Source organism: Lachancea thermotolerans, assembly GCF_000142805.1.
Source record: "Lachancea thermotolerans CBS 6340 chromosome B complete sequence".
NCBI classification, from domain to species: domain Eukaryota; kingdom Fungi; phylum Ascomycota; class Saccharomycetes; order Saccharomycetales; family Saccharomycetaceae; genus Lachancea; species Lachancea thermotolerans.
This window is the reverse complement of record NC_013078.1, coordinates 559,354-581,852: the sequence shown is the minus strand read 5'-3', so window position 1 is coordinate 581,852 and position 22,499 is coordinate 559,354. Positions and strand designations below refer to the sequence as shown.

The following is a 22,499-nucleotide window of genomic DNA, read 5'->3' as shown; positions in this document are numbered from 1 at the left end:
ATTTGTCACTTTATGTATTTTATTGAACAAAAAATTGCGTGGCAACTTAAGCCAGAGCGAAATCCTCGGCTTCTCTCTTTAATTCGCCAATGTACTCCAAAAACTTCCCAATGTTCACGTCAATACCATAGCTGTAAACATAGGTGCTTGAAAGGTAGCTGGATAGCAAAGCTTTCAGGTAAGAAACAGGGATGTTCTCCAAAACACTGGTTGGGCCAGCCACGTCGATAAGTAGTTTTGGAATAATTTTCTTCAGCAGCAAAAAGTTCCGCAGCTTCAAGTCGTTAACCCACAGCTCATTAGAGTTGATGAGCTCATCATTGACTTTGTTGATGGTTTGTGAGAGCACGTTGGATAGTTCAGAAATGGGGGTTCCGGTTGACTGGTTTAACTGCCATAGCTGGTTAAACTCAGCACGCGCGTTCTTTTGGATTCTATCCTGAACCTCTTCGACGTACGCGGCATAAAGTGGAGTTCTTTGCTGGGGTTCCTTTCCGATAAATTTGTTGATGAAGTCGGCGTCGTTCAAGGCTAGCGAAGCCTGGACCTCCATGGAAGAAGAAGTAACACCTCCTTTGTTAGTCGAGGCATCCTTAAACAAAATGCAACCATGGTTCTCGAGAGCGATCTTTGCTGGTTGCGTAATGAACAGGTTGGCACCTTCGACAATATAAGGAATCTTGCACCTGCTGGTTTTTTCGTCAACATAGAAATGCAACACGTTGATGTCGATGGAATTGGGCCTACCACCACAAGGAACAAACAGGTCAACTTTGTCAACAAAATTGAAGATTTCCAAGTGGAATCTGTTTCTGAATGTGGTACCGTTTGCGACAATAACTCCGTTTGGTAGAATGATATCGACCTCGTCAACTGAGACGAAGAATCCATGGTGTTTTAGCTTTGATTTGTCATAAGAAGTCACCATTTTTCTCTCATTTGCAAGCCTCTTCAGTTCTGCCATGTCCAAACCACTTGGATCGCACAAAACTCCAGAACCATCGACAAGTGCCACATATTGCTCATTGGATGATGACAACAGGATTTCGTTAGACCCTAAATCTCCGTCAGGGCCGCCTGTTTGGAATTTGTGTATCGTTTTCTCTTGCAAGCCCAAAGTCTCGTAAAGACCGTTAACAAATGCGCGGACACTGAGGGAAGTCATACCATAGTCATCATGTGGGATTCCTCCCATAGAGGCAGACTTTCCTGTCAAGAAAGACTTCCACCAAGGGCAGCCTCTGCTCTTGGCGTGGCTAGTTGCCCAGTCAACAAACCCGGCAGTTCCTTCGTCAGGGCCAAAAAACAAGATTTCTTCTTGGCCTAGCAAGTCAACGTACTTCTCTTTCAATGGATCCTGAATCAAGATATCGATAATTGCATCGACGTACTGAGAAAAGGCCACGAAAGTTTGCTCAGGAGATGTCAAGGTAGGATTCAATAATATAACTCCCTTTGATCCACCCTCAGGAATGTCTTTGTTTTTGCGTTGTTGAGTTGAAGCAAGCTGGTAGTTTTCATCAATCGCCATCTTTGAGTTGACTTCATAGATATCCTGGGTTTTGGAGCACACTATGCGAATACCACCTCTTGCAATATCTCTGAAACGAATGTGGAAGGCTTTGAATGTGTTTCCGACAACAAAGAATATACCGAAGGGGGTTTCGGGGAATTCTACCTCTGGCATGATCAAGGCAGGGTTCAGCCTGAATGAGATGGCCACTTTTCTAGTGATGAAGAAGTTAGTTTTCAAAATGGACTTGTTAAACAAGTTGAGAGTTTTCAAAACCAGCATGTCAGGAGAGTCATTGGGGATGAACTTGTTTAAGTATAGCTCAAACTCATTATCGTCCTTGAAGGGTTCCAGCTTCGAAAGCCTCTGATAGGAAAGGGTTTTTCCGAATTTGGAAGACGAGGACGAAACGTAATGGACCTGAGCAAAGTTCTTGTAAAGCTTGGATACAATACTCTTGTATTTGTGCAAGACGTCAATGATCATCTGCTGGGTGTATGTCTCGTTTCTTAGCTTTTTCTTCAGGCTAGCAAGCACCTCCTGCGCTGAATTGTTGTTCTTGTTAGCTCCTGAAACACTTATTTGAGCAACCAGGTTTTGGTAGTCGTCACCGAGTCTGTTAATAAAGTTGTTGATGAAGATGGCGCTAATGTGGGCGTAGATAGCCTCTTGTGGGGAGAAGCTTCTCTGCTGATACAGGTCTTGGAAGAAGTTACTTGGAATAGCATATAACAAAGAAGCTTCTCTTTCGATTTGCATGATAGACATTGGGAGACTGTTGAGAACGCTCTCGGACTGTTGAGATTGTTTCAGGTACAGGGAGTAGATCATGACATCATTGGTGAAAGTCTCCATGTAGATCTTGGAGGGCTTAAGGTGGTAGTAATGTAGCAAAGACGACAGAGCTGCGTAATAACTTTTGGTGGTCCCGCGCTTGAAGCCCACCACGATACGAACCTCGTCCTGGTCTGCTACTGAGTGCAAAGTCTTGATAACAGGGCCCTCTCGTTGGCGCATCTGGTTCATAATAAGCCCGTAAAGCTTTTTGTTTTCTTTTGAGGTAACCTGGGACATAGTTAGGTCGCTAATGCTGTCAATATCGCCATGGCACAATTGCTCGGGGGCCAGTTCAGCACCGGATTGGTCCTCTGCAGCAAAAACTGTGCGATAGACAAACGTGAGTTTCAGCGCGCTTTCGGCAGTGTAAGAAATAAGGCGGTAGCGTTGCGTTGGGTTGTCGAGCAGCATGCTGTCGATCTCTTTGTCCAGGTCGTTGCCGGTTTCCATAAAGACAGAATGGGTCTCGGTGACGACCTGGTTTTTCACAGTGAAATTAGAGGGCGACGATCCATCCTCGACGGAGGCCGCGGAATCGCCGGCGATTTTGAGCTTCGCGAAGGATTCTACCTTCGACGCATACAGCGTGTGGATGATGTTTGCAATCATTTCAGGGGATTCCTTGGAGAAAAAAAGGTCGTCGATTCCCAGCGCGTCATAGAACCACTCGACCTCGTGCTCGACCACGTCATCCGGAATGAAGCCCTGTTGGTCGACCAGGTCCAGGACGGCCTCGCGCTGGGCGTCCTTGCCTGGGAAATCGAAGTTGTGGTAGTCGGAAATCGACGAGATCGAGAGCGACGAGATGTCAGGCACCTTTGAGTTTTGGGAGGAAAGCATGGTGCCGATGTTCTTGCGGCAATTAAATAGTTTTGGAGCTAGCTCGCACGATATTCTCTCGGTTTAGGAGATTTTTTTGGTTCTTTTGCTATGTGCAGCTAAATCTGTTTCTTGTGCAGTAGGGGCCCCTCGAAAGGATTTGGCACAACTGAAATACTGGAGTGGCTTGGAGACTGTGAAAGCCGTGGGTTTTGAAGATCTGTGACCTTTCCCCGCAAATTGTGGTGCAAAGAGACAGTAGCTATTGGTTCCGAAATTAAACCTACTTCTAGACAAGAGGACTTCAGCCGAATCTCATTTTTGTGCCGTGTCGAACTTATATGCCTTAATTCTCGACTGCGCTACAAATCACGGCTTCTGGACGAAAACACAAGTCGCCACACAGCCTGATTGCCACACTGAGTGAGGCGCGTTTTGGAGGATCTAGAGGGCCGCTTCGACTAATACTTGGACTCTATCGCCTGTATATTTGTTTGTTTGTTTGTTTGTGCATTGAGCTGTAGCGATCGGGTGCCAGGCGATGTATATTCTGGAGCATGTGCGGGAATACGCTGCCGCACCGCACCCTTCGAGCGGCTGCTAGTGCCACTCTGGCTGCCTTTCCTAGTCATTACGCTAATCACGGCTGCCTGTTTAGCCGTTATAGGCTCATCGCCTCAATCAAGCGGGAAGAAGCAACGTGAAGGTAGGCGCTGTTCGGACCCGCGATGCACATGGGCAACTCGAGAACCTTTCATGCAGAGCGCATCAATAAAGCCGACCCGGATATCATGTGCATCGTCTTGTTATCAGAGTTGTTTTCGTAATCTCGAATGTTTAGTTTTCAAACAGAGAAAGAGATACGGCGAAAAAGAACCATGATATCAGCCGCGCGCTAACGGCCCAGACTCTGAGGTACTCTAGTCGGGAAGTGCCAGCCGCGAAGCTTCCCGTGGCCCGTTTCCTAGGCATGCTTTGGAGCGCATGTGACGACTTCAACAGCCCGGCAATCCATGTCACATGACACACACTTCCCGCGCGGGATGGGCGACCCGACTTGGTCACTATGCCACTGGTGACCTGGCGCTACGGACGTGGGGCGCAGCACGACTCGCAGAGGCTTGGGCCAAATCGCCGTGACTACGCCTCTCGGAGTGGAGACTGAAACAAGGCTAATTTCTCGGCGTCCTCGGGCTTTGTCAGAGCTTACGACACGCGATTTTCTACAATAGTGAGGAAGCTGGTGTTCATGATCCTTTCCAGCGGGCTACGAATATCTGCATGCGAACTTCTCTCGAACGCTGAAGTTACTCTTGAATCGCCACCTGGAGCACGCACGCAGTCTTCGCCCTAGCTGACATCGAGGCTACTGTCGGCGCTTCAATCATGTGCTTCAAATCCGGCCCTAATACCTTTTAATTAACCAGATAGCTCTTGGAAAAATACTTTGTTCTTCTACTTACCACTTTATGGAACAAACTCCCAGAAACGCGGTAAATCGTGGTGGCGCGCCTGACGAGGAATGAGCTTTGGGGCGCCCAACAAGCACTATATCGTGTGTGGAGCTCCTTGAAACCTCCCAGCACAAGTTTTGCCGCTTCTCAGACTGTTTTTTTGCTCTGTTCTGTCTCAACATCCCCTGAGCCACGGTGTATTTAGCCGCCGTGGGCACCCGCACGGCTACGAGGGTTAAGGTCACGTGCCATATTATGCTCACGTGATCAGACATGTCACGTCACACGAGAAGCAACATTGTTAACGTAGTCAGAACTTGTTTTGTCAAGTGAGAGTCACATGCGCTGGTCTCCACGTGCTGCACCCCATCCTTCGTGCCCTCGTGATCCATACGTTGCAGTGGGGCTTCGGACTCCCTTGGGGCGCTGAGCTCCCCCAGCGTTCGCTCTTCGCGCGCGATGCGCCGCTGCGCGTCCTCTGGGCCAGATGCGCCTGGAAAAAAAAAGTTACCAAAGAACGGGAAGAGCTCAGAAAAGAAAAAAGATGCACCACAGCCTGCCGCTCGTAAGGCATCTGAGAACAGCGCTGTCTCTTTTCACAACTCGGCTCGTGGCTAGTGCGCTGAGACGCCCACCCGCACTCTTGGAAACTTAGACGCAGCGATACTTTTTTTCCGGATTTTTCAATCTATTGTGATTTCCACTTGAGACGTAACCCTCATCCATCAGGCTAGAAAGCTGGCACCATCTCTCATATCGTGGGAATGCAAGAACACGACGCGGTCAAGCCGCTGGTGGAGAGACTACTTGCTCAGCCGTTGCAGTTTAAGCCCGCTACGGCGCCTGATAGCGTCGAAGGAAAACCCGTTTCGTGCGTGGTGATCGGATCTTCGCGCCCAGCGGCGCATCATCCAACTAGGCGCGATGGCACCAACGCCGACGCGTCTGGCCGCACGCAGGGCGACGGAAGAAAGGCGAACGGGACGTCGGGCAACGCCAACGGCAGAAGACCAGTGCCCAAGAACTTTTCGGAGGCACTGCAGATGTACACGGCGCGGAAACAAATCCCTAGCGACGTGGAGCTGAGCGACGGGAAGTACCAGAGCTCGAGCGACGGCGAGGGAGCGGGCGAAGATGTTGTCGACGCCCCTGACGCGGCCGGTGCACAGAGCGAGTCTGGCGAGTCTAGCGACTCCGCCGCGGAGGAATTCCACGAAGCACACGAGTATGTCGAGGACGGGTCTTCTGACCCCGGAAGTGGCGCCGACGCGGTGGCGAGCACAGGCGAAGATCTAGGGGAAGACCTTGGTGAGGACCTTGGTGAGGATCTCGGTGAGGACCTTGGCGAGGACCTTGGTGAGGATGTGGGAGAAGGCCTGGGAGAGGATCTGGGAGAGGACCCTGAAGAGGGAGCTAAAGAAAATGCCGGTAACTCGAAGCCAGAAACAGATGCCGATGAGCGTGAGGCATCGCTGGGCAGCGTCTCCGACCAAGATGACCAGGACGAAGAAGATGCTGATTTCCAAGACGATGGCACCGAGGACTCAGAGTTGGAGGGCCCCGACGGCAACATCACAGATAGCGAGAAAGCGGGGCTGATGCGTGAAGCTCAAGAGTACGCCGAGATGGCCAGCCTTGCCGATGCTCGCAAAAAGACCGAGCCAGCCGGCGAGGACAACGGCAACGCTGAGGAGGAGAGTGCCCACGAAGAGAATGAAGAGGAGCTAAAGCACAAGCAGCCTTCCAGCAAGCGCGCCTCCCCCACTCCTCCAACTGTCCTTTCAGACATGGATCGCTTCTATCAGTTCAATGAGAAGGCAAACGATCGTGGCGCCAACAACTCTACACGGATTCTGAAAAACTGGGGGCCTCAGCTTTCCACCATGAAACCAAAGGGGCTGCTCAACCACGGGGTCACCTGTTACACCAACGCAGCTGTGCAGGCTTTGATCCATATTCCGGCCATTCAGCACTACCTGTTTGATGTTTTGCGTGGAGAGTACAAATCTACCATATCACCAAATTCTGTGACCCAGGTGCTTGCGGAGACATCAAAACGTATGTGGTCTACAGACGCTTCCAAGAACCAGTTTATCAACCCAAAGAAGCTAATCGGGAGACTGGAGGATATCAACTGCATGATGAGTGAATGGCAACAAGAAGACTCGCATGAGTATTTCATGTCTCTAATCTCGAGGCTCCAAGAGGACAGCGTTCCACGCGGCCACAAGCTAACAGAAAGTATTCTTTACGACATTTTCGGCGGTATGCTGAGGCAGGAGGTTACCTGTAAAAGCTGTGGCGAAGTGTCCAAAACAGAACAACCAATATACGACATCTCCTTACATCTGAAGGGCAAGAAAAACAGCGACTCCGCCGATACCGCTAAGAATAGCTCAGACTTTGAAGAGGAACCACAACGCCGCTTCTCCATTGAAAAGTCAATTAGAGATTTTTTCAATCCGGAGCTCATCAAAGTTGACAAGGCTAATAAAGAGGGGTACGTGTGCGAAAAGTGCCACAAGACCACTAACGCTTCGAAACATAATTTTATCTTGAGAGCCCCGGAAACTCTACTAGTGCACCTGAAGAAATTCCGCTTCAATGGAACATCGTCTTCCAAGTTGAAGCAGGCAGTTTCCTACCCTATGTTCCTGGACGTCACTGAGTTCTGCGAAAATTCTAAGACTACCTTGCCAGTGAAATATCAACTAATAAGCGTTGTTGTTCACGAGGGCCGCTCCTTGACCTCCGGCCATTATATTGCTCACTGCAAGCAGCCTGACGGCTCTTGGTCGACGTATGATGACGAGTACATCAACAAGATCTCCGAAAGGCAGATGCTGAAGGAACCCGGCGCCTATTATCTGGTATACACGCGTTTGACACCTAGAAGTGTACCTCTTCCCCAGGGCCCAAGCGTTTCGTCATCCAGTGCAGCTGCAGCTACCAACAGAGCAGAAGGCACTCCTAAGAGCTCCTCTAAGAGAAAGAAGTCCAAAAACAAAAACAAAAAGAGATGCTACAACAAATAACTTGCATCCCATGTAGTATAGAGTCTAGACTCTTCACTTTGTATACTAGATTTACGAAACAACCATTCATATCTCATGGCATTGACTATGTACAAGCTGGCTAGTCCACGCTAGCTCTTACGTATGACTATGACTTATGGCACCACGTTGATACCCATGCTCTTCGCGACCCCAACCACGGACTTAACAATGCTTTCCATCCCAAGCGATGCATGTCTCCCATCACTTTTTTTGATCTTTGCGATTTCATAGATGTGCTTCAGAGACAGTTCTCCTAGTGTTCCTGCGGGGCTCTTCACATCAGGCTGGCCCATGCCCTTATCTTTTCCTAAGCTTTTCAGGAGGAGGAATCCGGTTGGGGGTGACTTCATCTCAAACGCAAACGAGCGGTCAGGCTTTATTGTGATCAGCACTGGAACGGGGGTCCCCGGTTGGTAAGACGCCGTGCGGGCATTGAATTCTTTACAGAAGTCAATGGCTTTTATACCCTTAGAACCCAACGCTGGACCGACAGGCGGCGATGGAGCTGCCTGTCCCGCGCCAACAATCAACTTCACGATAATATTTTTGAGAGGTTTTGACATTATCTTTGCTCGATGCTTCTTTAAATCGATTGGTATTCGATAGCCTAGTCTTTTAAAATTTTTCTTAATATTGACAGGCATTTAAAGATGAAAGCCAATCTTGAAAACAATGTCGGGACGACTGCCGCACCAGAGACATCGTACCCGGCTCTTCTGAGCCAGAACGGTTAGCCGTAGTTTGCTGCCTTTTCTGGGGTTACGTAGAGACCATTGATACGTGGGGAAAAGCTTAACAGGTTAAAATATATATTAAGAACACAACTAGACTTACATGTCGTCTTGGGAAGGCAAGACTATAGCTTGTGGCGGAAAAGAGCAGCTTGGCGTTTGAGGGGGCAGAGGACTCGATTTTATCTGTTCTGCTTTTTCTTCTTTTTCTCTAGCCCTGCAATATGGGCTTCACTTTGGTCCACCTGGGTGTGCTTATGATCCACACCAGATACCACCTTAGTGGAGTACCCTTCTTCAACGACCTCACACACGTCAATGCTTTCCACCCAAGGATCTTTCATAATGTCGTCAATGCTGACTCTGCACGCTGGTGCGAGCTCAACCATGCGCCCGATGATATGCTGTGATTCTTCGGGTAAGGAGTGTAAAAGTCTCTGAGGTCCAATATTAGGATTTTCTGGGTTCGCTGGGTTATTGGAGACTGGGGCTTCAGCCTTAGGCTTGTCATTCTCATCAGTGTTGGTGGCGCTGTCATAAGATGGGGGGTCCGGTGTCCGAGTTACTAAAGCACTCAAGGAATCACAGTTCCGGCCCGAGCAGAATAGTTTGAAGGAGTTGTCCTTAAGTTTAGGGATCTTCCAAGGAAACTTTTTCAGCACCATGCAGGCAAAGATTATTGCAATCGACCACACATCCACTGGACGAGGGTCGTACTTGGAAAAGATGCAAACTTCTGGAGCCAAGTATGGGTCACTTCCCACAATGCCGGAAGACTCCACAAGTGTCTTAGAAAAGGGGTATGAAAACACGGCCGCAGCCCCGAAGTCGATGAGCTTCACAACACCTTGCTTGTTGATAACGCAGTTATCCAGTTTTAGGTCACGATGCGCGAGCCCCATCGAATGCAGATATTGCACACCTGTGAGGATTTGCTTGAAACAACAGCAAATCTCCTCGTAGGACATCTTGTTGCTCATCACGATTGCAAACAAATCATAATCACAATACTCCATGACTTGCAAAATCCTGTTGTTATCGTAGACAATTTCCACAGTTTCGATGATGTTGGGGTGGCGTAACGTGGTACCTATGCAATACTCCGAGGTGATCTTCTTCACATAGTCTCGTTTGGCTTCGCTCTCGAACTTGGTTCTAAACTCTTTGACAGCGAAAACCTTGTTGTCCTGGAGCCTCTTGACTAATCTAACAGAGCCGCCTGCACCCGCGCCTAATACTTCGCCTGTCTTGGTGTACCTTTTGGAATAAGGCAAAGTTGAAGAGGCAGAGCTGGTATATATCGTGTCACCGTTGTTGCTGCTGTAGGAGCCGGGGCCAAAGGACGAGGCATTTGAATTGTGAGAACTGATGTTCCCCCCGGACGAAACCGGTGGAGTACCAGGGGAAACGCTCATGTTCACGCTTTGGCCCTTTTTGAAAAACCTTTTCAGGTCCGCAATCGACGAATGGCGAGACCTGGGCATGTACTGGTTAGGGGGTTGCTCGTGCAAAGAGGATGGAGATCCAATGAAAGTATCTTGGTAGGAATTCGAAGGCTGTCTCGAACTGCCGTAGAGCGAGCTACGCCTGGCGCGCATGGGCTTGGGGATGGATGAACCATATGCAGCTGACTGAGCAGAGTTGGTAGGGATGTCTCGGGACTGCGAGTTCTGAGACGAAGACAACTCCTTGCCGTTTTTCGTGAAGAAGAGGTTACCCAACTGAGACGAGATCGAGCTTGACCGGGATATCGAGCCGTTCTGAGCGTTGGAATAGGAGTTCGCAGCATTGTCCATGGAAGCCTTTTGGAACTTTTGCTTGGAAATGACAAACCGTGGCTCGACTGTGTCGACCTTAGGTGAAGAGATTACGTTGGAGTCAATTGCAGAGACGTTGCTTGGCATCACACCAGGGGATTCGAGCCACGACGACGATGCTGACGAAACTCCGCTTCCGTTGCTTGAGTGGAATCCACCGCTGCCTGCGCCGCCTGCCGCGTTGCTGCCACTGCTACCATTCGCGTTCGAGTTGGGCACCGAGTAGGGTATACTTGAGGACAGGGAGGGAACGGGCCGTGGGCCCGATTGCGGGCCAGGCTGCGACCCCGGCTGGAAGCCCTGCGACGAGAGCCGCGCGTTACCGCCACGTGACTCGATCGTAAGGGGTGCGGGCCTGTCTCTATCTTTGTAGCTCTCGCTCAGAGCCGCTGTGTGCGCCGAGTTGGCGTTGAAAAAGCTCGAGGAGAAGGCTTCCTGGTTCATCAAAACGTTGGAGCCCACCGACGACGAGAGCTCCTCGCTCGCCGCGCTTCCTGTGCCGCCACTCGTTCCGGCTGCCGTTCCGGCGCTCGACATTTGAGACCGCGTTTGCGCCAGACCGCTGGACAGTCCTCCTTCATTTTTTCGCTTTTCCTGCAGTAACTTGGTCAGGGAAGACATTGCCAGTTATTTGGAGTCTTCAAACCACAGCTTTCTAAGGCTGTTCCAGTATTTGTTTAAATTTAGTGAATTAAAGCTTTCTAATTCCATCAATTCACCTTTGATATTTTTTTTCCTTCAATAAACATGGCTATAGATAAGAGATAGTGAATTCCACATCAACGCTAATATTCATTTCATTAAGCTGATTGATCTGCTTAATCAGCGCTTCGATAGGTGTAATCATGTGCCAAGCTGCGACCGTAAACTTAATCGGTGTTTCGAGCCTGAGATAGAGCTCCGGAGCGCATTTTCTGATTCTATACAGTATGATCTGCGAGTCAGAGCACGGCTCTACACTTCGGAGTGGAGCTTGGCGGGAGAAGCTACGACAGAGCCCGCCACCTACCTTGGTCGGCTCCAGGGTCGGCGTACGTGCGCAGACGCGGGGGCGCTAGTCGCTACTCTAAAAATTCTTAAAATAATCTATGTTACACGCTACTTGCAAGGCAGACTGTCTACGGCGCTGCCGCGCAGGCCCCGCGGTTCTTGACTAGTGCCGGTATGTCAATGCAGTGACTTCCTCACTTGATCAGCTTCAGGCGGTCTGGGTGGATGCCGCCGGATGCCTCCACGTTCGCGGTGCCGGCACTGGCGCTCTTGGCGGTCTTGTTCTTGCTGTCCTGGATCATCTTGGTGGTTCTTTCCTTACGCTCATCGTCCAGCTTTAGGTTCTTGTTTTTCAGCTTCTCCAGGCGTGCCTGACTATTGCCTCCGCCACCAACGGTCAGCTCCACGTTGATCCTGCGGCCCTTCATCTCGGTCTTGTGCTGCAGCAGGGCCACGTCCATCCTGGACTGGATGTTCTTCTGATCCTTGTCCGCGTCGAACTCTAGGAACGCAATGTTCTTGTCCGGCCGCATGCGGATCTCGTCGGGCGAGCTGGACTTGAAATGCGCCTGTAGTTCGGTCTTGGAGGTATCCTTCGGTAGATTTCCAACGAAGACTATAAACCGGTTGCCCTTCTTGCCCTTTCCTCCCTTGCCTCTGCGAGTCTTGCGCTTCTTGCGAGGGGCCTCGTCCTCTGCCGGCTTCGCTTCTTCGGACTCTTCTAGTTTTCTCTTGACGATCTTGTCATCTTCCCGCTCTTCCTTGGTTTTACGGAATTGCTGGGCTTTTAGCTGCTTCTTTGTGAGCTTCTTCTCGTCTACCATCGTGAACTGGATAGCTTGGCTGCGGCTTGTGTTTTCAGATTGGAATCGATGAGATGAGATGCGATGAGCCTGTCAAAATTTTTCAGCTTAAAGAAACCCTTCCATCTAAACCTCGAATTTAATAAGAAGACCCGGCCCTCGAGAATTCGCTGGCTCGATGTATACCTGCTCTACCTTTTAATAGATGAGTTCTCAAAGTTCTCCTTCGAAAGAGGCTAGTAAACCGGCAGCTGCTTCGCCAGAAAATCCCTCTGCCGAGAAACAAAAGGTTGAGTCAAAGCCTAAAGGCCTGCAGCCTGCGTCCAATGAATCTCAGCCTCAGCCAGCAGACGTGGCTTCTTTAATGGGCTTTGCTTCCTTTGGTACTACCAAGCAAAAGAAGGTTCAAGGCAAAGGCAGTGGCGGCAAGAGAGTTGAGAAAACTGCGGCAAAGTCATCGCGTAAATATCGCCAGTACGTTAATAGGAAGAGCAAGAAGCTTGTCCAATGAGGCTTTAACGCTAATGTACAGATGGCTATTTGATTTAAGTTCTATTTAGTTTTCCCCTAAGGTACTCCGCAAACTTTCATGTTCTTGGAAGAGCTTGTCATACATTTCTCGCAGCTCCTTGTAAGCTCCAGTGAGCTGGCCGACAGTTGCCTTCATAGTTAATAGCTCCCCATCGTCAGCTGGGCGTTGCGCAGTGTCCGGGTTCTCAGGATTTCTGTTTGCTCCTTCGCTTTCCGACATCACTTTGACTGTCGAAACAACGTTGCCGAGCTGGGCAAACGTACCCTCCTCGGCAGCAACTTGATCAAGGTACGCTTCGAAGTCATCCAGGGGTGCCACTTTACTGTCCTGCAGGTCCTCGATCTGGAAAAGGATGTCGTGCAAACCCTCACGAGCAAATACGTTTTTCTGTAGGTTGGGTATTTTGAATCCCGACTGCGTCTTGCCGTCACCCAAAAGGCTATTTGAGTTGTCGACATTCACAGGATTGAGTATGATGCTCGTTACTTCTCCCGCGGTCTCGTTGGCAACTATCGCTTGTATCTCCTTGACTGGTTGCTTAGAGTAAACATCCATTACGGTGCACTTTCCTAGCGAGTCACCAACGACTAGGAGACTTCCCTCGAGAGAGCACGCCAACTGAGAAGTTTGAGCGTTCGTAATCTTAGCTAGTGCAACCTTTCCCATTGTGAACAAGTCGGCATTTTTATCGCCCGGTTGCTGTTCAACGCAAGAAAGGATGTTGCTTGAGTCAGAGCTGAGGAGATTGGCAACTTTACGGTCTCCGATTGGGTAATAAAATGGCAATGCGTATACGCCTTGTGCGCCGCCCACGTAGCATGCCCTGTCAGCGGGGTCCAAAGTTATGCACTCCAGAGGGAAGGGGAAGGTGAAAGTGGTTAGTAGCTGCGGTTTGTCAAACACGTCCATATTCAGATCGTAACAGCGCATAGTCATATCATGCGAGACTGTGAAAAGCTTGCCGGATAGTTGGGACGAGTGTGCGTTTGAAACCTCAAAGTCTGTTACAGCCAGCGTGTGATCATGCAAAGTAAAAAGTGGTTTTGGGTCCTGCTGGGAAACTAAATCCACAGTTTGCCATATCATTATGCGCGCATCAGCACCAGACGTGATTACGTATTTTCCCTGAATGATAGAACGAATTTTTGTGATGGCTTGGTAGTGCGCCATAGCTTTAACTGTGAGCAGATTTCCTGAAGCCATTTCCCAGACGTAGAGTTTACCAGAGGAAGTCGACGCTAACAACAGATATGGCAGCTGTGAGTTACCATTCTGCTCTGCATTGTTCTCAACAACTTCCAGGCAGTTGACGGTCTCCGGCAGCGGCAGTCTCTGTTCTACAGATTCTCTCTTTCCAGAGCCTTCGATTCTGTACACGTTGATTAGAGCCTTGCGTGCTTGGGCAACCAATAGGTATTTGCTGCCCACCAGACACGATCCGTTGCGGAACTCATTCGAACACTGCTTTAAATTCGTTTGGTTGGGCGAATGTAAGGAGCCCACCGTGCAGGTGGTATTCGTACTGAAGATGAGCTGTTCGTCCATCCTCTGAATTGCAATTAGGACTCGTAAGGTCTCGCGATGAATTAGGCGATGAGATGAGTTTACTAGGCTTAAATTTTTTCAGAGTATCAAATTGCCTATAATTATAATTTCACAGAATTCAAGCTCATCGCCACTTGGAATACCGAACAAAATCCTGTGAACAAACACAATACAATGCCTGTGAATATTATTACGGCTGGGCTTATTGAAGGTTTCGACACTCTTCCGTTTTATCGGCAAATTAAAGCAATTGCTCCATATGCAGCCGGAGTAATAGCAGTGAAGCTGTGGTCTAGAGGAGCGAAAAACACTTGGGAGAGGAATCTGAATGGTAAGGTATATATTCTGACAGGGGCTACTACGCAAGGAATGGGTACCAGTGTTGCGCTCGAAATGGCTCAAAAAGGTGCGCAGCTAATCATTCTGACACGGGTGGTCGACGAATGGTCAACCGAATGGGTTGAAGACCTGCGCCAACGTACGGGGAATGAGCTGATCTATCTGGAGCAGTGCGACCTATCTGATTTATACGAGGTTCGCAAATTCGCAACGAAGTGGCTGGACAACTCGCCTCCCAGGCGCCTGGACGGTGTTGTAGTCATGTCTGGAAATCTGCAGCCCGCCGGATTGGTGCCAGGCTGGTCACACGGAACAAGAAAATCGTCAAAAGACGGCTTGGAGCTACAAATTGCAACAAACTTCGCTGGCGTTTTCCATCTCTTGAACCTGCTGACTCCAAGCTTCAAAGCGCAGCCTCCGGACAGGGACGTGCGCATCATTGTCACGACGTGCATGTTGCAAGCTATTGGAGAGGTCCAGGTCGATGATCCTCTGTGGGAAGATGTTAAATACGATCGTCCGCTCAAGTTCTTTGGCAGCTCCAAACTTCAGCTGAGTTTATGCATGCTGGAACTGCAGAGACGCATCTTGAGTTCCACTACTAAGGACGGAAGATCAGGCAAGAATGTGACTGTTGTGCTGGCGCAGCCGGGTGTTATGAGATCTACTAGTTTGAGGCAGCTGATTAGTAACGGTTCTGTCTTTGTTCTGGTGTTCATTTACTCAATACTACTGTATCCCCTGTTATGGCTACTGACTAAGAGCGGATACCGCGGCGCCCAATCTATATTGTATGCGCTGACGACTCCTGAGCTGGAGGAGATCAATTGGGTTGACGAGCAGGTGAAATACGTGGTAAACTGTTCAATGGCTAAATTTGCGAGAAAAGAGTTCGCAGACAAGGAGCTTCAGGAAAAGCTGTATGAAACTACGGAGGCCAAGATACTAGAAGTAGAAAAGAAGATGGCAGTCAAGCGCAATTTGAGTAAAAAAAATACCAAGAATGATGCTAAGGGCAGAACCAAGGATGCTAAAGGCAACCGCAAGGATTGAGTGAAGGTAGCGGGCTCGATACCAATCCAAAAGCAACGGCAGAGCTGCGGTGGGCCCCGCGTCACACACTTGCCTCTTTCCTGCTTTGTTTGCACCTTTCTATAAAGTATACACAAAATATTAAATTGATTTATTAGGCTTGGAGGCGGCATAGGATTACAAATATATACCTTGGGGTTCGAATGTTGAATAAAGGCGCTCCATAACCTTCCCTTATTTTTTCACAATATAGTACATTTTTGGCTCTTCTTCTTCCGCTTCTTCATTGGGTTGGAGCCGGGGGCGTTCCAATTGCTTGATGAGCCAGCGGTACCAGCGCCGGCCCCTGAGCTCGCCGCGGTGTTGCTCTGGTTATTGGTTGGGTGGTCAATGGTGCTCTCGCGCTGCTTGGACTGGTTCAAAAGCCTCTCGGGCTCGATTATGACGCACTGGACAGCGCGCTCGAACACCTCTGCGACACCAACCTGGGTGGCCGCGGAACACTCGACGTAGCCCATGAAACCGCACTGCGAGATGCACTGGTCAATCTCAGCTCTGGAAACAAAGTCCGAGTTCACCTCTGCGAGGCGGTCTTGCTCGTGCTCGTCGTCGCGGAGGTCAGCCTTTGTCCCGACTAGCAGGATGGGGTACTTCCCGCAAACACGGAACAGCTCCAGGTTGTCGTAGTTGGTGTTATGCCTGATTTCCGGGAACCATTTGTCCTTGACATTCATGAAGGAGTTGGGCTCGTTGATGCTGAAGCACAGCAGAAAGATGTCTGTTTGGGGGTAGGAAAGAGGTCTCAGACGGTCGTACTCCTCCTGGCCGGCAGTATCCCACAGGTTCAGCCTGAACACCTGTGGCTCGATGGACTTGCCGTCATTCAGGGCAATCGTGGTGGTGTAGTTGTCGAAGACCGTGGGGATGTAGTCCTGGGGGAAGGTGTTGGTGGTATACGAGATGAGCAGCGAGGTCTTACCCACTGCACCGTCGCCCACAATCACGCACTTGACAGACCTCATGTAGTTGGAGTGAGTTCAGTTGGGTGTATACGGCTGGAGAAGGGTTTTCAAACGACTTCGGTTTTGTTGATGGTGCGCTTGAGAACACCGAACAGGTAGGGAATGTGCACAAACAGAAATTTCGAGCGCGTGTTTTGAAGTTCGCGACAGGTATAATCTTGTGAACGATATCCGCTAAGGGTGGAGGTGGGTGAGTGAGTCCTAGCGGTCCGCCGGCGAGAATTTGACAGATGTTATTATTCTGAGCGACAGTTCAAAGTCGACGACAGTTAGAAATTTGAAAGTGGAAACACCGAGCGATAGCGAAAAAGAACAAAAAAAAACTGACAACTGCCGAAGAATGACAAAGAAGCGGTCCTAGGCCCTGCGGGACGTAGCTACGGCTTTGCAGGATCGACGCGCATACCAGCAGCGGGGTGAAAACACGTAAACCAGCCAACTCCGTCCGCTGGACGCCCGGATGCCGTCTGTTCGTACGCTACAACCAAACCCTCGAGGACTTAGTGCACGGTGATACGGGGCACGCAGTCACGAGAGCGCCGCGTCGCAGCGCGGGCTGGGTACGAACCAGCAGAGAAAACGGGACCCTGGCGCCCCGTTCACATGAAAAAGGCTGGAAGCAGCGGGCTGAGCGTGTTCCGGGCGCGTCTGGTGGTGAGCATGCCAGCCGGGGCCATCGGCCGGGGACATTAGCCGAGGGCATTGACCGGGGCATCGACCGGGCGCGTCGGCCTCGACATAACCGAGTCACGGCCCGCTTGCGTAGCTTTCTTCCAGTTTCTTCGCTGGTCTCGGACCAGGGCCGAAACCTGGCCGGCGTCCCTGATGGGTATTCTGGCTCACTTCTGGAACGTCCGCGGTGCTTTCGTCGTGTGCGTCTTGTATTCTCGCTTGCTCCCAGCCCGTGATGTTCACGCGCTGCGGCGGTATAGTACCACGAGGTCGGGGCAATTTCGGGGAAACCGGTAGCAGAGGGAAGCGATAAGCGAAGGCGCGCGCGCGAGTAGTAGAGCCGCGCCTGCAAGTCTCCAGGAGCGCGATTTGCGCGCTTGGTTACGAGCCGCGCCAGCAGTTCACTGCTGCTGCTGCTGCTGCTGCTGCTGCTGCTGCTATCGCCGCCGCCTCAGCGGCTACCGGGCTCGCTGCCAGGGATTCCAGCTGAGAACCGCCGGCGCCACAAATCCAAGCCGCTCGAATAGCGTCATACACACCGATCTCTCGTAGCTGGATTCTTAAGCTCGCGCTCCCATCGCGGGCACATTCCGTGGAGAGGATAAGTAGGGAAATGTATCGGGATCTTAGAACCCTTGCTGTGATCTGGGTCACGTGATTACTCTTCGAACGCTGCCATGGCTTCCGTCGAGGCGGAGACACACGCCCCATTCCACCGCTCATAGATATCCGACCTCTGCGCACTGCGCGCCCAAGCTACTCGTTCTCGCGGCGCGTCCTGGCGCGGATTCCATCCTTCTAGTGATAACTGTTGATATCTCGTCGCACGGATGAACCCTTTCACTACCTCACGTGACTTGTGGAGCCTCTCGAGACATTTGACTGTCACCCACACACCACCGTTTCGGTTCACGTGCGCTTTTGAAAAAACGCGTTTTTTACTTAACGACGCAAAAAACGAAGGACGCACGCGGAGCCATTTCCGTCGCTCGTGATATGCAATTTTTCAGAGTTCCGCGATGTGCGCATTCTTACAAAAGTTGAAAGGTGGCAGGTCCCGCGACGGTCTTAACGATCTTTTGTTTATATCCACCAATCTCCCATAGCCCAAGTCTCCCACGCAATGGTCGCTGTTATTTCCAAGAAGAGAAAGCTAGTCGCTGACGGTGTTTTCTACGCCGAACTGAACGAGTTCTTCACTAGAGAGCTCGCTGAGGAGGGCTACTCCGGTGTTGAGGTGCGTGTCACCCCAACCAAGACCGAGGTCATCATCAGAGCCACCAGAACCCAGGACGTTCTAGGTGAGAATGGCCGCAGAATCAACGAGCTGACCTTGTTGGTTCAGAAGAGATTCAAGTACCAGGCCGGTTCCATCGTTCTGTACGCTGAGCGTGTCCAGGACCGTGGTTTGTCCGCTGTCGCCCAGGCTGAGTCCATGAAGTTCAAGTTGCTGAACGGTTTGGCCATCAGAAGAGCCGCCTACGGTGTCGTCCGTTACGTTATGGAGTCCGGCGCCAAGGGTTGCGAGGTCGTCATCTCCGGTAAGTTGCGTGCCGCCAGAGCCAAGTCCATGAAGTTCGCCGACGGTTTCTTGATCCACTCCGGTCAGCCAGTTGCCGACTTCATCGACACCGCCACCAGACACGTTCTGTTGAGACAGGGTGTTTTGGGTATCAAGGTCAAGATCATGAGAGACCCTGCCAGAAACAGAGTCGGTCCAAAGGCCTTGCCAGACGCTGTCAAGATCTTGGAGCCAAAGGAGGAGGAGTACGTCGAGTCTCCTTCCGTCAAGGACTACAGACCAGCTCCTCAGGCCCAGGAGGCCCCAGAGGCTCAAGAGGCCCAGGCTCCTGCTCCAGTCGAGGCCTAAACGCGCCGTCCGGCGTTCTGCCGCTCTGCTATGTAACCCATATACTTCTAGCGTTAATATAGTGTGTGCTCAGGTCTAGCTCGGGTCCTTCCCAGACTTCTACGTCGCCGCCTGGTGCGGCGTCCCTAGCTGCGATACCTGCCACCCCGGCCATGTGACCCACTGCTCTTGTTGGTGGCGGCCCAAGTAAAATTCGTTATCAGCAGGACCAGGTCTCTCGCTTCATCAACACAAGAACCCTGAACCTCAGCGCGCGCCTCCGTTCGTCACACTCCCACCAGCCATGAAGCTCACTTACAAGGACATTTGCACCATCGGTACGGGGCTCATCTTGATCGGAACCTCCTTCATCATGGGCGTTTTCTTCGCCAACCAGACCTACGACTACCACATCCTGTTCAACACCGATCTGAAGCCATCCCACTTCGAGAACAGTCTGCGCCACTACCAGACCCTCTACTACACCGCGCCTCCCGTTCTGTACGCGCTGGGCGCTGTCGTTAGTCTCGGTCTGATTGGATGTCTCATTAAGGTTTACAAGCCCAACCCAGACCTGAAGATCTTTGAGTACGCCACCCTGGTCATGTACGTCATTGGCGTGTGCATGTTCATCACCAATATCAAGACCGGTATCGAATCTTCTGTGTCCAGCAACTGGGGCGAGGTCACCGAGAACCAAGGTCTCGCTGTGATTGCCTCCTCCAATGTCATCTTGCTGGTGATCTTTATCGGCGTACTAGTGCTCCAGGCCGGTTTGTGGTACTCTCACTGGGAGTACCAGCAAAGGCTGGAACAGTTCTACGCCGAGGAGGCCAAGACTGCTGCTGCTGTCACGCCCACCGGCGAGACCAAGCCTGCCAAGAAGACTGAGGCAAAGAAGCAGAAGTAATCTCAATGCCCCGGGACAGCCCTTGCGGCTTAAATTTTCATTTATATACACGATTATATTCGAGGTTCTGTGACAGAGTCCTACTACCATTTGTAAACGCCTCCCATGGCCCCCCGCACAGGCTGGTCTCTGAGCTGCACCCACGGCTTGCTTCTCTGCTGCTTGAGCATCTGCTCGTACGCCAGCCGACGCTGTGTGACATCTTTGGTCTTTAGAATGCACCTCACATGCACGTAAGGGTGTGTAATGACACCGTTTCTGCCTCTTGCCTTGATGTCGATTCTCTTCTGCCAGTATCCGTCGCTACCGGTCCATATCTGGGCAATGTACAAGTTGTCAGCCTTCAGCCCGAGCTTTTCGGCGTCCGCCATCCCACGCGTCAGCACCTCTGCGACATCGCGCGCAACTTTCTTGTTCGAGAAGTGGCACTGTGTCAGCGCGACCTTAGCGTCAAGCCCGCCCAAAAGCCTCAACAGCTGGGTTGTCTTTTTCATGGAAGACTTGATACGGTATGACTTGACGTAGATACTGGGCTCCAGGGCCTCCATCTCCTCGCGGCTCAAGTTCAGCTTGTATTTTAGTTTCTTGCCATCTTCGCCGGTCAACGTTACCACGGAGTCTTTCTTGTAAAACCCACCATTCATCTTGCAGTTCTCCTCGTATATCCTTCTCTTCAATGGCGACAGCAGCAGCTGAGGAGCGGAAGCCGCAGGTTGCGATCTCTGAATGAACGACTGCAACAACTTATCGTTCTGAACAGTCACTGTTTCCTTGGGATCCGATTCCTGGCTTTCGGCAACACTCGAAGCAGCCGTCAGCCTGTTAGAGATTCGGTTGGGGTCCTCGTTTTGAGCCTCCGTCGCCTCGGTTATAGACCCAAAAAGCGAACCATTTGAACCATTGTTTAGAGCCGGCACACTTGATTGGAAGCCCCTCCTCAGCCATACAGCTGGAGAGAAACGACCGCATTGCAATAATGGTCTTGGAAACATATTGAGTGAACCACGCAGCTTGTCACGTCTCGACTTCCCCGCCTTCGCTATCCAGGGCTGCGAACTTGTATCTTCAAAAATTTTTATGATCATCAACTTTTTCGCCTGTCAAGATCAAATGCCCAAATTTACCTATATTATCTGCTATTATACAATGCCTCTGTCAAAGAACTTCATGTAGAAAACTTTGTGTGCTCCTAGCGGCGCGCGCTGGTCTTGTTAGTTGTATTGAAGACGATGAATCGTTAACCGAGTTCTCCGAAGAGGACGAGCTCGCGTCGCTGTCGTCAGCGAAGTGAGAAAGGTTGGGAACATCTCTGGGGGGCACAGGAGGAGGGGCAGGCGGCCGCGAAAGTCTTCTCTGGAAGTCGAACTCGTCTTGGAATGGGTTGCCTTTGGGTTCTCCTTGAGCTGACTCGGCCTCTGCGGTGCCGCCTCTAGTAGGATGGGATTCGGACTTGTGCCAAAGAGGCAGCTTCCGGCCCAGCGACTTGTATTTGCTTTTGAGGAAGGCCTCGTCGTCTTCGGGCACTTGTGTTTGACTTGGCCTGGGTGGCGCTACTGGGTAATCGAGCCGCGTGCCAATCTCATGGCTGAAACTTCGGCTCTGCGAGGCCCTGTTCTTCCGTCGACGGCACAACACGAACCATAGAAACCCTAAGACTAGGAGGAACCCACAGACACTGCCTACGACACTGCCGATAATAGTGTTGCGATGTGTTTTGGACAGTGAACCGCTTGATGATGAGCTCGTTGACCCTAGCGTGCCACTCAGCCAATTCTGATAGAAGGAGAGGTCTGTAGTCACCGCGGCTGTTGGAGCCGAGAACGTTGCTGCTTTCTTGGTTGCCATTACAGTGGTCATCGGCAACTTCGTGCCGAACGTCGTGCTCGACGCGGTGAAGACATAGCTGCGCGTGTAGACAACCGCGGTCTTTCCCGCAGGCACGCTGCTCGACGGCAACGACGAGGTTGCGGCTGGCAGACTGGTGTCCGATGTGGTTGTTGTTATGCTATCGTCGCTGCTAGTGAGCATGGTCGCGCTTGGTTCGACTGCGGTAATACTTGCCGATGTAGAAACGATAGTTTGGGTTGATGTGGATTCGAGGGTTGACAACTCGAGAGAGCTCCAAACAGAAGAGCTAGTCTGTGGCTCCTTTTCGGAGCTGCTCTGAGTGCTCGAGCTGGACGTGCCAACTCGGGAGCGCGAGCTGAAAGAAACGATCGTAGCGTTGAATAGCATCTGTCTTACAAGCCAGTTTCTTTGGGATCGCTGAGCTTTAAACCACAGTAGTGGCAGCGCCTCGTTTGGGAGTGATACTTACGCTGAGCAAGTGTAAGTTTTCTAGTTCGAGCCTCTAGATGCTGCGATGATGGGCCGTAGTATTCACAACGAATTACTTCCTTTTCTTAGCGATAGGATCAGATTTTTTAAAATTAGATGACATGCATTGCAAGAAAAAAAAATGTGACAGAGAAGGAGTATCTGGTATGCCGTAAGAGAATCAATTACGTTGGACCTTTGGAGTGTTGTGAAGCGTTGACGGCGTTCCAATTACCTTTCCGCAGATTTTGCATCTTCTAGA

At 50.9% G+C, this 22,499-nt stretch overlaps 13 protein-coding genes across 13 annotated transcripts; 5 read left to right on the top strand and 8 right to left on the bottom strand.

Annotated features, from left to right (window-relative positions):
- Positions 1 to 46: 46 nt before the first annotated feature.
- Positions 47 to 3,190, bottom strand: GDH2 (glutamate dehydrogenase (NAD(+)); the record flags this gene model as incomplete). The annotated part of the gene is made up of 1 exon (XM_002552053.1): positions 47 to 3,190. The coding sequence occupies one exon, from the start codon at positions 3,188 to 3,190 to the stop codon at positions 47 to 49; it is 3,144 nt and encodes a 1,047-aa protein (XP_002552099.1).
- Positions 3,191 to 5,387: 2,197 nt separating this feature from the next.
- UBP10 (ubiquitin-specific protease UBP10) lies at positions 5,388 to 7,658 on the top strand (the record flags this gene model as incomplete). Its single annotated transcript, XM_002552052.1, has 1 exon — positions 5,388 to 7,658. One exon carries the CDS (start codon positions 5,388 to 5,390, stop codon positions 7,656 to 7,658), a length of 2,271 nt encoding a protein of 756 aa, XP_002552098.1.
- Positions 7,659 to 7,792: 134 nt separating this feature from the next.
- On the bottom strand, positions 7,793 to 8,323 carry MRPL19 (mitochondrial 54S ribosomal protein uL11m; the record flags this gene model as incomplete). The annotated part of the gene is made up of 1 exon (XM_002552051.1): positions 7,793 to 8,323. The coding sequence occupies one exon, from the start codon at positions 8,321 to 8,323 to the stop codon at positions 7,793 to 7,795; it is 531 nt and encodes a 176-aa protein (XP_002552097.1).
- Positions 8,324 to 8,592: 269 nt separating this feature from the next.
- NPR1 (serine/threonine protein kinase NPR1) lies at positions 8,593 to 10,848 on the bottom strand (the record flags this gene model as incomplete). The annotated part of the gene is made up of 1 exon (XM_002552050.1): positions 8,593 to 10,848. The coding sequence occupies one exon, from the start codon at positions 10,846 to 10,848 to the stop codon at positions 8,593 to 8,595; it is 2,256 nt and encodes a 751-aa protein (XP_002552096.1).
- A 563-nt stretch (positions 10,849 to 11,411) lies between these two features.
- On the bottom strand, positions 11,412 to 12,041 carry NOP6 (Nop6p; the record flags this gene model as incomplete). Its single annotated transcript, XM_002552049.1, has 1 exon — positions 11,412 to 12,041. One exon carries the CDS (start codon positions 12,039 to 12,041, stop codon positions 11,412 to 11,414), a length of 630 nt encoding a protein of 209 aa, XP_002552095.1.
- Positions 12,042 to 12,225: 184 nt separating this feature from the next.
- On the top strand, positions 12,226 to 12,531 carry KLTH0B07062g (SNUT3/LISCH7 family protein; the record flags this gene model as incomplete). Its single annotated transcript, XM_002552048.1, has 1 exon — positions 12,226 to 12,531. The coding sequence occupies one exon, from the start codon at positions 12,226 to 12,228 to the stop codon at positions 12,529 to 12,531; it is 306 nt and encodes a 101-aa protein (XP_002552094.1).
- Positions 12,532 to 12,576: 45 nt separating this feature from the next.
- Positions 12,577 to 14,097, bottom strand: IPI3 (chromatin-binding/pre-rRNA-processing protein IPI3; the record flags this gene model as incomplete). The annotated part of the gene is made up of 1 exon (XM_002552047.1): positions 12,577 to 14,097. The coding sequence occupies one exon, from the start codon at positions 14,095 to 14,097 to the stop codon at positions 12,577 to 12,579; it is 1,521 nt and encodes a 506-aa protein (XP_002552093.1).
- Positions 14,098 to 14,271: 174 nt separating this feature from the next.
- Positions 14,272 to 15,489, top strand: PBR1 (putative oxidoreductase; the record flags this gene model as incomplete). The annotated part of the gene is made up of 1 exon (XM_002552046.1): positions 14,272 to 15,489. One exon carries the CDS (start codon positions 14,272 to 14,274, stop codon positions 15,487 to 15,489), a length of 1,218 nt encoding a protein of 405 aa, XP_002552092.1.
- A 221-nt stretch (positions 15,490 to 15,710) lies between these two features.
- On the bottom strand, positions 15,711 to 16,490 carry RHO5 (Rho family GTPase RHO5; the record flags this gene model as incomplete). The annotated part of the gene is made up of 1 exon (XM_002552045.1): positions 15,711 to 16,490. The coding sequence occupies one exon, from the start codon at positions 16,488 to 16,490 to the stop codon at positions 15,711 to 15,713; it is 780 nt and encodes a 259-aa protein (XP_002552091.1).
- Positions 16,491 to 18,285: 1,795 nt separating this feature from the next.
- On the top strand, positions 18,286 to 19,032 carry RPS3 (40S ribosomal protein uS3; the record flags this gene model as incomplete). Its single annotated transcript, XM_002552044.1, has 1 exon — positions 18,286 to 19,032. One exon carries the CDS (start codon positions 18,286 to 18,288, stop codon positions 19,030 to 19,032), a length of 747 nt encoding a protein of 248 aa, XP_002552090.1.
- Positions 19,033 to 19,315: 283 nt separating this feature from the next.
- SHR3 (Shr3p) lies at positions 19,316 to 19,921 on the top strand (the record flags this gene model as incomplete). Its single annotated transcript, XM_002552043.1, has 1 exon — positions 19,316 to 19,921. The coding sequence occupies one exon, from the start codon at positions 19,316 to 19,318 to the stop codon at positions 19,919 to 19,921; it is 606 nt and encodes a 201-aa protein (XP_002552089.1).
- Positions 19,922 to 20,004: 83 nt separating this feature from the next.
- MRPL22 (mitochondrial 54S ribosomal protein uL22m) lies at positions 20,005 to 21,006 on the bottom strand (the record flags this gene model as incomplete). Its single annotated transcript, XM_002552042.1, has 1 exon — positions 20,005 to 21,006. One exon carries the CDS (start codon positions 21,004 to 21,006, stop codon positions 20,005 to 20,007), a length of 1,002 nt encoding a protein of 333 aa, XP_002552088.1.
- Positions 21,007 to 21,076: 70 nt separating this feature from the next.
- Positions 21,077 to 22,156, bottom strand: TDA7 (Tda7p; the record flags this gene model as incomplete). Its single annotated transcript, XM_002552041.1, has 1 exon — positions 21,077 to 22,156. One exon carries the CDS (start codon positions 22,154 to 22,156, stop codon positions 21,077 to 21,079), a length of 1,080 nt encoding a protein of 359 aa, XP_002552087.1.
- Between the last annotated feature and the right edge of the window lie 343 nt (positions 22,157 to 22,499).